The following is a 15,097-nucleotide window of genomic DNA, read 5'->3' on the forward strand; positions in this document are numbered from 1 at the left end:
AAAATTGGTCTCTTTATACATCACTTTGCTTAAAGTTGCAGTTTCCAAGAACCTATCAATGACGTTAAGTGAGGACTTACTGTACTTAGTTCTAGATGAGGCTGGATGATATTCAGGTTCAGTTTCACTCTTGTCACCCAGGCTGGAGTGTAATGGCGTGATCTCGGCTCACTGCAACGTCCACCTCCTGGGTTCAAGCGATTCTCCTGCCTCAGCCTCCCAAGTAGCTGGGATTACAGGAACCTGCCACCATGCCCGGCTAATTTTTGTATTTTTAGTAGAGACAGGGTTTCACCATGTTGGCCAGGCTGGTCTTGAACTCCTGACCTCAGGTGATCCACCTGCCTCGGCCTCCTGAAGTCCTGGGATTACAGGTGTGAGCCACTGCGCCCAGCCAGGTTCAGTTTTTAGCAAGATTTCATCATGGATGGTAGCACTTCATCAGTGCTTTGTTGGGTTTATTTTGGTCTCTTTTTTGCTTGTTGGAGGTCTTTTCTAAATGTTTTGTGATTCTCGATCCGTTTATACTTAAGTGTAACTGAGAGATTATGGCCGAGCGCGGTGGGTCCTGCCTATAATACCAGCACTTTGGGAGGCTGAGGCGGGCAGATCACTTGAGGTCAGGAATTCAAGACCAGTCTGGCTTAGCCAGGTGTGATGGTACTCAGGAGGCTGAGACAGAAGAATCGCTTGAACCCAGGAGGCAGAGTTTGCAGTGAGCCGAGATTGAGCCACTGCACTCCAGCCTGGGCAACAAAGTGAGACTCTGTCTCAAAAAAAAAAAAAAAAAGGTGTAACTGAGAAATTAATTGGAAGCTCCTAGTGTCTGAGCAGGACTTGTGAGTTCATGGGCTTCACTTTAGGGTAATCTAGGGACAAGTCTGCTTTTTCATTGATGGAGAGTAAGGCACAGGTCTCAGAATCTGGAGATATGTTAGTTTTTAGTGTTTTCTGAGAAGACTTTTCCAGTCTCCTGCCTGAGAGGTACCATCTAACTACCAGAATTTTGGAAGCAGGACAGCAGAAGTGGCGTGAATACCCTGTCTGACAGGGTTGGAATTCTGTGTGGCCCGCTTACCTTTGGTGTCCACTCTGAAGTTTTTCACTTCCTCAAACCTGTTAGGCCACTTCGTTTTCCTTTCTTGTAAAACTCTGTGGAAATCCCTCCTGTCCTATAATCTCCTCTCTCATCTCTTTAACCGTATGGTTTGTTCCTTTGTATTCTTTACTGTCACCTTAGAAGGTCAATCTACATGTTTAACTGGGAGTCAACACCTAATAATTTTTGTTTTTCTTGGACTGTTTTTTTTTTTTTTTTTCAGATGGAGTTTTGCTCTTGTTGCCCAGGCTGGAGTACAGTGGTGTGATCTTGGCCCACTGCAACCTCCGCCTCCTAGGTACAAGCGATTCTCTTGTTTCAGCCTCCCAAGTAGCTCGGATTACAGGCATTCGCCACCATGCCATTTTTTTTTTTTTTAAGTAGAGACAGGGTTTCACCACGTTAGTCAGTCTGGTGGCGAACTCCTGACCTCAGGTGATCCACCTGCTTCGGCCTCCCAAAGTTCTAGGATTACAGGCGTGTGCCACCGTCCTCGGCCATGTTTTGTATTTGATTATCATTATATTCCAACTTATAAGCAAGTTTATATTCACACATGTCGTTACTGAAAGCAAACCTGTGTCCTAGTTTTTCCAGTATATGTGTATTTTATCTGTGAGGTTACAGACGTTGTTTTAGAGGCTGGAGATAGAGTGGAGAGAAGATCAGATGTGATTCCTGTTTCCATGGAATTTATATTTTAGTGCGGAAGGCAGACATGTACAAATAGGTAGAATGCTGGTGTAGAGTATATAACAAAAGGGAGTCCTTGACCACGAAGGACATTTCACAGGATCATTATGACAGAAACCCAAGGCAGTGACACATTGATTATAGCAGTATTTCACCAAAAATCACTATTTGAATACTCCATTTGATTTATTTGTAGAAATAATCACTTATGATGACCTCTGTTACTTGGCGTGTAGTATCAGAAAAACTAGGGCATCGGTTTGATGTAAGTAAGGATTATTCGTTTTGTATGGATAAACTGGCTAATTCCTTGTCTGACTGTCATTGAAATATGTGACCTTGATTATAAGGGTGACTTCATTCTTTTAGAATGAAACATCTTGTAAATGCATCACAATTACTCAACACAGGACATGTTCACCCTGTTAGCTTGCCTCTACCATCTACTTAAATCTTACTCTTCTATCTTACTACTTGTATTAGCTTCCTAGGGCTGCTGTAACAAAGTACTGCAAACCGGTTGGCTTAAAACTAATAGAAGTTTATTCTTTCACAGTTTTAGAGGCTAGAAGTCTGAAATCAAGGTGTCATCCTCTCCCTGAAGGCTCAGGGGAGGATCTGTTCCATGCCTTTCTCTTAGCTTCTGATGTTGCCAGCAATCTTTGGCAATTCTTGTAGATACATCACTCTAATCTCTGCCTCTGTCATCACATTGCATTCTCCTCTTTATGTGTATCTGTCCCTGTATCTCTTCTCTTTTAAGAAAGACACAAATCGTGTTGGATTAAGGGCGCACCCTACTCCCATGTGACCTCATCTTAACTTACATCTTAATTCTGCAAAGACCCTGTTTTCACATAAGGTCACATTCGCAGGTAGCAGGGGTAAGGATTTCAGCAAATCTTTTTTGGGGAACACAATTCAACCCACAACACTACTATTCCTGGCACTAAAAAATGATAATAATAATAAAACTATGTCATTATTCAGTTCCTAATGAATATCTTTGATAGACATTATCACCAATTGAAAATGAAAAATGGGCTCAGGCACAGTGGCTCACGCCTATAATCCCAGCACTTTGGGAGGCCGAGGCGGGCAGATCATTTAAGGTCAGGAGTTTAAGACTGGCCTCGCCAACATGAGGAAACCCCATCTCTACTAAAAATACAAAAAGTAGCCAGTTGTGGTTGTGTATTCCTGTAATCCTAGCTACATGGGAAGCTGAAGCGGGAGAATCGGTTGAACCCGGGAAATGGAGGTTGCAGTGAGCCTAGATTGCACCACTGCATTCCAGCCTGGGCAACAGAGCGAGACTGTCTCGAAAAAAAAAAAAAAGAAAAAAGAAAAAGAAAAAATGAAAACTAGGCGAGGTGCAGTGGTGCCTGTCTGTAGTCCCAGCTACTTGGGAGGCCGAGACAGGAGAATTGCTTGAGGCCAGGAGTTTGAGATTACAGTCAGCTATGATCACACCACTGCACTCCAGCCTGAGTGACAGAGTGAGACCCTATCTCTACAAACAAAAAAAGGCACTTTGGGAGGCTAAGGTGGATAGGTCAGTTGAGCTCAGGAGTTTGAGACCAGCCTGGGCAATATAGCAAGACCCTGTCTCTACAAATAATAAAAAATAAGCTGAGCATGGTGGCACATACCTGTGGTCCCAGCTACCTGGGAGGCTATGGTGGGAGGACTGCTTGAGCATGGGAGGTTGAGGCTGCAGTGAGCCGTGATGGTGCCACAGTACTTCAGCCTGGATAATAGCATGAGACCCTGGATGACAGCGTGAGAAAGAAAAAAGGCCAGGCATGGTGGCTCATGCCTGTAATCCTAACACTTTGGGAGGCTGAGGTAGGAGGATCACCTGAGCCTGAGGAGGTCGAGGCTGCAATGAGCTGTGATTGCACTGCTGCATTCCAGCCTGGGTGACAGAGGGAAATCCTGTCTTTTTTTTTTTTTTTTTTCTCTGAGACAGAGTCTTGCTCTGTCACCCAGGCTGCAGTGCAGTGGTGTGATCTTGGTTCACTGCAACCTCTGCCTCACGGGTTCAAGTGATTCTCCTGCCTCAGCCTCCTGAGTAGCTGGGATTGCAGGTGCCCACCACCATGCCTGGCTCATTTTTGTATTTTTAGTAGAGATGGAGTTTCCCCATGTTGGGCAGGCTGGTCTTGAACTTCTGACTTCAGGTGATCTGCCCGCCTCAGCCTCCCAAAAGGCTGGGATTACAGGCGCGAGCCACTGTGCCTGGCCAGAAATTCTGTCTTTAAAAAAAGAAAAGAAAGAAAATGAAAACTATACACAGTAACACTGATAACCGTAAAAATTAATCTGAGGGAAAATAAGAAATCTTGGCCTCTACTGGTGTTTTTGTGAAGGGAAGTTGAAGGTGCTGAAGCATCTAGACATGAAGAAAGAACCGGGCACAACTTCTGAGTGTGGCTCACTCCCCTCTCAGTTTCCTTCATTAGAAAATAACATTTTGCAGATGACATGATTCTGTATCTAGAAAACCCCATCGCCTCAGCCCAAAAGCTTCTGAAGCTGATAACCAACCTGAGCAAAGCCTCAGAATACAGATCAATGTGCAAGAATTGCAAACATTCCTGTACACCAACAACAGGCAAGGAGAGAACCAAATCGTGAATGAATTGCTATTCACAGTTGCCACAAAAATAATAAAATACTTAGGAATACAGCTAACAAGGGAAGTGAAAGACCTCTTCAAGTAGAGCTACAAACCACTGCTCAAAGAAATCAGAGGTGACACAAACAAATGGAAAAACATTCCATGCTCATGGATAGGAAAAATCAGTATCATGAAAATGGCCATACCGCCCAAAGCAATTTACAGATTCAATGCTGTTACCATTAACTACCATTGACATTCTTCGCAGAATTAGCAAAAACTACTTTAAAATTCATATGGAACAAAAAAGCATGAATAGCCAGGACAATCCTAAGCAAAAGGAACAAAGCTGCAGGCATCACGCTACCCAACTTCAAACTATACTACGAGGTTACAGTAACAAAAACAGAATGGTACTGGCGCAAAAACAGAAACATAGACTAATGGAACAGAATAGAGAACCCAGAAATAAGACTGCACACCTACAACCATCTGATCTTTGACAAATCTGACCAAAACCAGCAATGGGGGAAGGAGTCCCTATTTAATAACAGGTGCTGGGAGAACTGGCTAGCCATATTCAAATATTGAAACTGGACTCCTTCTTTACACCATGTATAAAAACCAACTCAAGATGGGTTAAAGACTTAAATTGAAAACCCAAAACTATAAAAACTCTAGAAGAAAATCTAGGCAATACCATTCAAGACATAGGCACAGGCAAAGATTTCATGATGAAGATGCCAGCAGCAATCGCAACAGAATCAAAAATTGACAAATTTAGTTTAATTTCTAATTAAACTAAAGCACTTCTGCACAGCAAAAGAAACTATCATCAGAGTAAACAGCCAACCTACAGAATGGGAGAAAATTTTTGCACTCTATCCATCTGACAAAGGTCTAACATCTAGCATTTACAACATTATGAGATAAAAACAGCCCCATTAAGAAATGGGCACAGGACATGAACAGACACTTTTCAAAAGAAGACATATATATGGTGAACAAACATGAAAAAAAGCTCAGTATCACTGATCATTAGAGAAATGCAAATCAAAGCCACAATGAGGCTGGGTGTGGTGGCTCACCACTGTAATTTTAGCATGGGAGGCCAAAGTGGGCAGATCACTTGAGGTCAGGAGTTTGAGACCAGCCTGGCCAACATGGTGGAATCCTGTCTCTACTGAAAAATAAAAAATTAGTCAGGTGTGGTGGCAGGTACCTGTAATCCCAGCTACTTGAGAGGTTGAGGCAGGAGAATTGCTTGAGCCCAGGAGGTGGAGGTTGCAGTGAGCTGAGATCATGCCACTGCACTCCAGCCTGGGTGAAAGAGCAACACTTCATCTCAAAAGATAAAAACAAATGTAATTTAAATATAATATTTTAAGTCAGAGACCTAGCCCACGTTCATCTAGTGTTGAATTAAGGAGGGTAGGAGACTAGGAGCTGGCATGTAGCCGTTCAGAAATGTGGCTCCTGAGAGGCTGCAAATCATTTTCTCTTTTTTATTCCCCTTTTTCTTGTAGTTAGAAGGGGAAGATAAAAGACTTTGATTCATGAAGAATCTGCTCACTGAGAAGTGTATATCAAGCCACAATTTCCATCAAAAAGTGATTAAGCAGAGAATGGAGAAGAAGGTTGATTCCAGGTGAGTGATGGGACTTGAGAAAAAAATATAACTGGAATGATGGTTCATATAAAACTGTAAACATTTTGTGTATGAAAAAAATTATAAATTATGAGTGAGGTAGTAACTGTGGGTAAGTTTTTTTTGTCATTGATATTTCGAGTTTTTTATCTATAAGATAATATACATTTCGTACATTATGTTACAGTCAAAAAACATTCTGAGTAGTGCATGGAAATATCAATCATTAAAATTTGACTCTGAGCAGAAGTGCGTATTATTTTCCTGAGCTTTGAAGTTATATCATCCAGGTTGGCCGGCTCTCGTGTCTTCTACTTTTGATCATGGTTGCTTTCAGACTTTTACCTTCAGTTGACTGTATCTCTCCAATGAAGCTCTCGGCACCTTATAATGTGGCAGACTCTGTGTAACTCTCCCTTTCTGGGTTTTGGTAATTGTTCCCTCCCCTCATCTCTTTGGGCCTAGAGGTAGTACCACCTTAGCTTCTACTAGCTTCAGGTTCCTGCACTGTTTCTTGTAGTTCCTCTATACCCACAAGTTTGTAAATATACCATCTTCAAATTATCCTATTTTTAGTATTTCATCTATTTTCTTGTGACCTTTCATAGGTTTTATCATGAATGTTAATGGATTTTGTCACATGGTTTTTGTACATTTATTGAGATAATCGTGTGGTTTTTGCTCTTTTTTCTATTAATAGGTATATTACATAAATTGATTTTTGAATGTTAAATCAGCCTTGCATTCCTGGGATAAATCCCACTTAGTCATGGTGTTTATATGGCATATAGTTGTGTTAGTCAGGATCCTCTAAAGGAACAGAACTAATAGGATATATGTATATGTGAAAGAGAGTTTGTTAAGGAGAATTGACTCACACAATCACAAGGTGAGGTCCCGTGATAGGCAGTCTGCAAGTTGAGGAGCAAGGAAGCCAGTAGTGGCTCAGTCCAAGTCCCAGTACCTCAAAAGTAAGGAAGCCAACAGTGCAGCCTTCAATCTGTGGCCAAAGGCTTGCGAGCCCCTGGTAAACCATTGGTGTAAGTCCAAGAATCCAACAGCCAAAGAACATGGAGTCTGATGTTCGAGGGCAGGAAACATCCAGCATGGGAGAAAGATGCAAGCCAGAAGACTTAGCAAGTCAGCTTCTCCTACCTTCTGCCTGCTTTTCCTAGCTGTGCTGGCAGCCATTGGATGGTGCCCACCCACATTGTGGGTGGGCCTTCCTCTCCTAGTCCACTGACTCAAATGTTAATCTCTTCTGGCAACACCCAGATACACCCAGAAACAATACTTTGCATCCTTCAATTCAGTCAAGTTGACGCTTAATATTAACCATCGCAATGGTTTTTTATACATTGTTGGATTTGGTTTGCTACTGTTTTTTGAGGATTTTTATGTCTATTGGTCTTTTTTTTTTCTTTTTAGTAATATCTTTGTCACGAGGTCTATTGGTCTTTTTTTTTTCTTTTTGGTAATATCTTTGTCTTTGGTATGATGGTGATATTGGTCTCAATGAATTTGGAAGTGTTCCTCTATTTTCTGGGAGAGTTTATAGAGCATTGTTATGATATTTATTTATTTATTTATTTATTTTTGAGATGGAGTCTCGCTCTGTTGCCCAGGCTGGAGTGCAGTGGTATAGTCTCGGCTCACTGCAATCTCTGCCTGCCCAGTTCAAGCGATTCTCCATCATGTTGGCCGGGCTGGTCTCAAATTCCTGAGGTGATCTTCCCACCTCCACCTCCCAAAGTGCTGGGATTACAGGTGTTGAGCCATAGTGCTCGGCCTATTATTTCTTTTTAAATCTTTGGTAAAATTAATCACTGAAACTATCTGTGCTTTTTTATTGTAGGAAAAATTATTTATTTTAGAGACAGGGTCTTGCTCTGTTGCCTGGACTGGAGTACAGTGGCACGATCACAGCTCAGTGCAGTTTCTAACTCCTGAGCTCAAGCAGTCTTGCTGCCTCAGCCTCCCAAAGTGCTGGGATTACAGGTGTGAGCTACCAAGCCTGGCCTCTGTAGGAAAATTTTTAATTACTCATTTAATTGTTTTTACTTGTTAGAGATCTATTAGGTTTCTATTTATTGTTTTTGTTTGTTTTTTGAGATGGAGTCTTACTCTTGTCACCCAGGCTGGAGTATGGTGGTGAGATCTTGGCTCACTGCAACCTCTGCCTCCCTGGTTCAAGCAATTCTCCTGCCTCAGCCTCCCGAGTAGCTGAGATTACAGACGCATGCCACCACGCCTGGCTAATTTTTGTATTTTTAGTAGAGATGGGGTTTTACCATGTTGGCCTGGCTTGTCTTAAACTCGTGACCTGAAATGACCCACCTGCCTTGGCCTCCCAAAGTACTGGGATTACAGGCATGAGCCACTGAGCCCAGCTGTGTTTCTTCCTGAGTTAATTTTGGTAATTTCAGTTTTTCTAGAAATTTTTCCATTTCATTTATGTTGTCTAATTTGTTGGCATAAAGTTAATTTTATGCCCTTATAATTATTTTAATTTATGAAGGGTCAGTGATAATGTCTTCTCTTTCATACCTAATTTTGGTGATCTGTGTGTTCTCTCTTTTCTTATTGGTTGATCTAGGTAAAGACTTGTCAGTTTTGCTGAGGGACACTTACTGTTATGCTCTTTTTTTTCTTAAACTAATTTGAATTGGGTTCCTGTAGCTTGCAACTTAGGGTGCTACGAATATACAGAAGTTTCTTATAAAATCCACTGGGTCTTGGGCAAAGTGGGAGTGAGAACTGTTTGAGGACCTATTCAGCAGGTATTATGGACCCTTCTTCCCGAGCAGAGCCATCTTTGTGCTTCAAAATTTCATCGTGGGAGAATGAATTTGGGTGATCCAGCAAGGGTCAGTTTTTTCCCCCAGTGTAATCAACTAGGACTTGGAGGAAGGTCATTGAGTTCAAGCATAGCTGCTGAGATCCTGCCCCTGTTGATAGACGTTCTCATAGGAGGAGTCCTCGTAAGCTGAACCAGCACCCTGACAGTGTTTACTACATGGTCCGCAGAGTACTCTTTAGGCCTGCTTTATTTCATCTTCTCAAGCAAATTAACGATGGCCTTAATATGAAGCTCTGTGGCCTCTAACTCTGGCATAGTTTCTTTCTTTTTTTTTTTTTTTGAGATGGAGTTTTGCTCTGTCGCTCAGGTTGGAGTGCAGTGGCGCGATCGTGGCTCACTGCAACCTCTGCCTCCCAGTTCAAGCAATTCTCCTGCCTCAGCCTGGTTTCATCAAATACCCTGCTGCTTTAGGTTGGGGAGGCTAAGAAGGGAATGTATTTCCTTTAAGTTTTTTTTGTTTGTTTGAGACAGAGTCTTGCTCTGTTGCCCAGGCTGGAGTGCAATGGCGTGATCTTGGCTCACTGAAGCCTCTGCCTCCCGGGTTCAGTGATTCTCCTGCCTTAATCTCCCGAGTAACTGGGATTACAGGTACATGCCACCACGCCCAGGTAATTTTTTTATATTAGTAGAGAAGGAGCTTCGCCATGTTGGTCTGGCTGGTCTTGAACTCCTGGCCTCAAGTGATCTGCCTGTCTTGGCCTCCCAAAGTGCTGGGATTACAGGTGTGAGCCACCGTGCCCCAGCCTTAGGTGTTAAATATGCAGATTCAGAAAGGTATGGGAAAATGTATCATTTAAGATATCATTTTGAAACAAACAATGTAACCATAACCCAGGTAAAGAAATAGATTATTGGCCGGCGCAGTGGCTCACGCCTGTAATCCCAGCACTGTAGTGCCCGCACTTTGGGAGGCCGAGGTGGGCAGATCATCTGAGGCCAGGAGTCTGAGACCAGTCTGACCAATATGGTAAAACCCCGTCTCTACTAAAAATACAAAATTAGCCGGGTGTGGTGGCACATGTCTGTAATCCCAGCTATTGGGGAGGCTGAGGCAGGAGAATTGCTTGAACCCGGGAGGCAGAGGTTGTGGTAAGCTAAGATTGTGCCATTGCACTCCAGCCAGGGCAATAAGAGCAAAACTCCATCTCAAAAAAAAAAAAAATTACATTGTAAGAATATTTCAGTTCATCTATTTTGCTGATGGGCATTTGGACTGTTTTCAGTTTTTAAATTCCTTTTTTTATATATTGACAAGTTATAGTTGTATGTATTTATAGGATACAAAGTGATGTTATTATTTATTTATTATTTTTTGTTTTTTTGAGACGGAGTCTCGCCCTGTCGCCCAGGCTGGAGTTGCAATGGCACAATCTTGGCTCACTGCAACCTCCACCTCAGGGATTCAAACAATTCTCCTGCCTCAGCCTCCCAAGTAGCTGGGATTACAGGCGCCCACCACCATGCCCAGCTAATATTTGTATTTTTGTTTTTTTGAGACGGAGTCTAGCTCTGTCGCCCAGGCTGGAGTGTAGTGGCACAATCTTGGCTCAGTGCAAACTCTGCCTCCCAGGTTCATGCCATTCTTCTGCCTCAGCCTCCCAAGTACCTGGGACTACAGGTGCCCACCACCACGCCCGGCTAATTTTTTGTATTTTTAGTAGAGACGGGGTTTCACCATGTTAGCCAGGATGGTCTTGATCTTCTGAGCTTGTGATCCGCCTGCCTTGGCCTCCCAAAGTGCTGGGATTACAGGCATGAGCCACGGCGCCCAGCCAGTTTTTGTATTTTTAATACAGATAGGGTTTCACCATGTTGGCCAGGCTGGTCTCAAGCTCCTGACTGGGATTATAGGCATCAGCCACCATGCCCGGCTGATGTTATGATTTTTTAATAAATGTAAAATGATGAAATCAAGCTATTTAACTTATCTGTCACCTCAAGTATTTGACTTTTTTTTTCTTTTGAGACAGGGTCTCGCTTTGTTGCCCAGGCTGGAGTGCAGTGGTGTGATCATGGCTCACTGCAGCCTCAGCCTCCTGGGATCAAGCAATTTTCATGCCTCAGACCCCCAAATAGCTGGGACTTCAGTAATGCACCACCATGTCTGGTGAATTTTTGTATTTTTTGTAGAAATGGGGTTTCACCACGTTGCCTAGGCTGGTCTTGAACTCCTGGGCTCAAGCAATCTGCCCACCTCCCAAAGTGCTCGGACTACAGGTGTTAGATGCTGCACCCAGCCTTGACATTTTTTGTGATGAGAAGATTTGAGATTTACTCTCTTAGGGATACTGAAATATATAGTACTCGGGCATGGTGACTCATGCTGGCAATCCCAGCACTTTGGTTTTTTGTTTTGTTTCGTTTTGTTTTGTTTTATTTTAGACAGAGTCTTGCTCTGTCGCCCAGGCTGGAGTGCAGTGGCATGATCTCAGCTCACTGCAACTTCCGCCTCCTGGGTTCAAGCGATTCTCCTGCCTCAGCCTCCTGGGTAGCTGGGATTACAGGTGCACACCACCACGCGTGGCTAATTTTTTTTGAATTTTTAGTAGAGACAGGGTTTCACCATGTTGGTCAGGCTGGTCTCAAACTCCTGACCTCGTGATCCACCCGCCTTGACTTCCCAGAGTGCTGGGGTTACAGGCATGAGCCACTGGGCCCGGCCAATCCCAGCACTTTCAGAGGCTGAGGCGGGTGGATTACCTGAGGTCAGGAGTTGGAGACCAGCCTGGCTGACATGGCAAGACCCTGTCTCTGCTAAAAATACAAAAATTAGTCTGGCATGGTGGCACGCTACTGTAATCCCAGCTACTCAGGAAGCTGAGGCAGGAGAATCACTTGAATCTGGGATTTGGAGGTTGCAGTGAGCCGAGATTGGAGATTGCGCCACTGCACTCCAGCCTGGATGACAGAGTGAAACTCCATCTCAAAAAAAAAAAAAAAAAATTTGTAGTACTGAATTGTTAACTATAGTCGCCATGCTGTTCAATAGGTATTAAAAATCAACTGGCTGGGCGCGGTGGCTCACGCCTGTAATCCCAGCACTTTGGGAGGCCAACGCGGTCGGATCATGAGGTCAGGAGATCGAGACTATCCTGGCTAACATGGTGAAACCCCGTCTCTACTAAAAATACAAAAAAAAATGAGCTGGGCGTGGTGGCGGGCGCCTGTAGTCCCAGCTACTCGGGAGGCTGAGGCAGGAGAATGGCGTGGACCTGGGAGGCGGAGCTTGCAGTGAGCCAAGATTGCTCCACTACACTCCAGCCTGGGCGACAGAGTGAGACTGTCTCAAAAAAAAAAAAAAAAAAAAAAAAAAAAATCAACTGTAGTTCTCCTATTTAACTGAGGCTTTGTGGCTTTGTGTCCTTTGATTACCATCTTCCCAATTCTTCCTACTCCTAGCCTTTGGTAACCACCATTCTCCTCTCTGTTTCTATGCATTCAATTGTTTTAGATTCCACATATAAGTGAGAACAGGTCATATTTGTCTTTGTGTGTTTGGAGTATTTCACTTAATATAATGTTCTCCATTTCCGAAATTCATGTTGTCGAAAATGACAGAATTTCTTCCTTTTTTTTTTTTGAGACGGAGTCTCACTCTGTCGCCAGGCTGGAGTGCAGTGGTGCAGTCTCAGCTCACTGCAACCTCTACCTCCCGGATTCAAGCGATTCTCCTGCCTCAGCCTCTTGAGTAGTTGGGACTACAGGCGTGTGCCACCACGCCCAGCTAATTTTTGTATTTTTGGTAGAGACAGGGTTTCACCATGTTGGCCAGGATGGTCTCAATCTCTTGACCTCATGATTGCCCGCCTCAGCCTCTCAAAGTGCTGGGATTACAGGTGTGAGCCACTGCGCCCGGCTAACCATCTGTATTTCTAGTAAGTTCCCAAGTGATGGTTATGCTGTTGGCTTTGGTATCACACTTTGATAATCAACCACTGTTCTACGGTATCTACCTCAGAATAGATTGTGGACCAAAGATTATGGGAATCTTCAATTTTGCTAGATAATGATTTTCTGAATTGTTTGTACCAGTTTATACTCTTGCTGGCAGTGTATGAACATGTTCATTGACTTACCAACACTATACTAATCTGGTAGGTATGTCACATTGTTCGTGTGTGTGTGTGTGTGTGTGTGTGTGTGTGTGTGTGTGTGTGTGTGTGTTTCTTTTTTCTTTTTTTCTTTTTTTTTTTTTGGACAGGATCTCATTCTTTTACCCAGGCTGGAGTACAGTGGCATGATCATGGCTCACTGCACCCTCGACCTGCAGCTCATGCAATCCTCCCTCCTCAGCCTCCCAAGTAGCTGGGACTACAGATATGCACCACTGTGTCTGGCTAATTGTGTGTGTGTGTGTGTGTGTGTGTGTGTGTGTGTGTGTGTGTGTGTGGAGACAGGGTCTTGCTTGGTTGCCCACGCTGGTCCTGAACTCCAGAGCTCAAGTGATTCTCCTGCCTCACTCTCCCAAAGTACTGGGATTATAGGCGTGAGCCATGTGCCAGCCTCATTGTGATTCCTATTTTCATTTCCTGAATTCCTGTTGTGGCTTAGTACCTTTTTTTTTTTTTTTTTTTTTTGAGATGGCGTCTCCTTCTGTTGCCCAGGCTGGAGTGCAGTGGCATGATCTTGGCTCACTGCAACCTGCATCCCCTGGGTTCAAGCAATTCTCCTGCCTCAGCCTCCCAAGTAGCTGGAACTACAGTCACGCACCACCACGTCTGGCTAATTTTTGTATTACTAGTAGAGACGGAGTTTCACTATGTTGGCCAGGCTGGTCTTGAACTCGTGATCTGCCCATCTCGGCCTCCCAAAGTGCTGGGGCTTAGTACCTTTTTATGTGTTTATTGGGTATCTGGATTTTCTCTTTTTGAAGTACATATTCAAGTCTTATTCCTGTTTTTCTAATGAGTTGTATATTGAGTATTTGTACTAATTAATATATAGGAGGTTTTCTATTTTTGAATATGAATCTTTTGTATGTTTTATGTGTGATAAATATCTTCTCCCTCTGCTCTCTTCATCATTTGATGAATGAAGGTGTTTTAAATTTTAAGCCGGGTGCCGTGGCTTACGCCTGGAATTCTAGCACTTTGAGAGGCCAAGGAGGGTGGATCACTTGACGTCAGGAGTTAGAGACAAGCCTGACCAACATGGCAAAACCCTGTCTCTGCTAATAATATAAAAATTAGCTGGGTGTGGTGGTGTGTGCCTGTAGTCCCAGCTACTTGGGAGGCTGAGGCAGGAGAATTGCTTGAACCTGTGAGGTGGGGGTTACAGTGAGCCGAGATGGCACCCCTGCACTCCAGCCTGGGCAACAGAGTGAAACTCTCAAAAAAGAAACAAAGAAAAGAAAAGGAAAGCCAGGCACAGTGGCTCAACCCTTGTAATCCCAGCACTTTGGGAGGCCGACGCAGGCAGATCATTTGAGGTCAGGAGTTCAAGACCAGCCTGGCCAACATGGCAAAACCCCATCTCTACTAAAAATTAAAAAATCAGGCCGGGAGTAGTGGCTCATGCCTGTAATCCCAGCACTTTGGGAGGCCGAGGTGGGCGGATCACCTGAGATCGGGAGTTTGAGACCAGCCTGACCAACATGGAGAAACCCCATCTCTACTAAAAATATAAAATTTGCCGGGCATGGTGGCGCATGCCTGTAATCCCAGCTACTCAGGAGGCTGAGGTGAGAGAATCGCTTGAACCTGTGAGGTGGAGGTTGCGATGAGCCAAGATTGCGCCATTGCACTCCAGCCTGGGCAACAAGAGCAAAACTCAGTCTCAAATAAACAAACAAATAAATAAAAATAAAATCAGCCAGATGTGGTGTCGCATGCCTATAATCCCAGCTACTTGGGAGGCTGAAGCAGGAGAATCACTTGAACCCAGGAGGCAGAGGTTGCATTGAGCCGGGATGGTGCCACTATACTCCAGCCTGGGTGACAGAGTGAGACTCTGTCTCAAAAAAAAAAAAGAAAAAAAAAATTAACTTAGTAAAATTTGTGTCTTTTCCTTTATAATTAATATGTGTTCTCTCAGGTTTAAGGAATCTATTTCTTCCCTGATGTCATGAAGATATTCTGGTTTTTGTTTTTTGGAGACAGGGTCTCCCACTGTCACACAGGCTGGATTGCAGTGGCACGATCAGGGTCACTGCAGCCTCAACCTCCCAGGCTTAAG

The 15,097-nt window shown here is 43.7% G+C and overlaps 1 protein-coding gene across 50 annotated transcripts in view; it reads left to right on the forward strand.

Moving 5' to 3' along the window:
- Positions 1 to 15,097, forward strand: part of SFI1 (SFI1 centrin binding protein) — a 121,230-nt gene that overhangs the window by 7,913 nt on the left and 98,220 nt on the right. For 40 of the 50 annotated variants that reach the window (XM_063722866.1, XM_063722888.1, XM_024240037.3 and 37 more), the window contains exon 2: positions 5,942 to 6,063. In XM_063722866.1, coding sequence (XP_063578936.1) covers positions 5,972 to 6,063 — 92 coding nt within the window. In that variant the 5' untranslated portion in view covers positions 5,942 to 5,971. The remainder of the gene's footprint in view (positions 1 to 5,941; positions 6,064 to 15,097) is intronic. The other 10 variants (XM_063722864.1, XM_063722872.1, XM_063722868.1 and 7 more) reach the window with 1 other exon arrangement.

Source organism: Pongo abelii, chromosome 23 (genome assembly GCF_028885655.2).
Source record: "Pongo abelii isolate AG06213 chromosome 23, NHGRI_mPonAbe1-v2.0_pri, whole genome shotgun sequence".
Lineage (NCBI taxonomy): Eukaryota > Metazoa > Chordata > Mammalia > Primates > Hominidae > Pongo > Pongo abelii.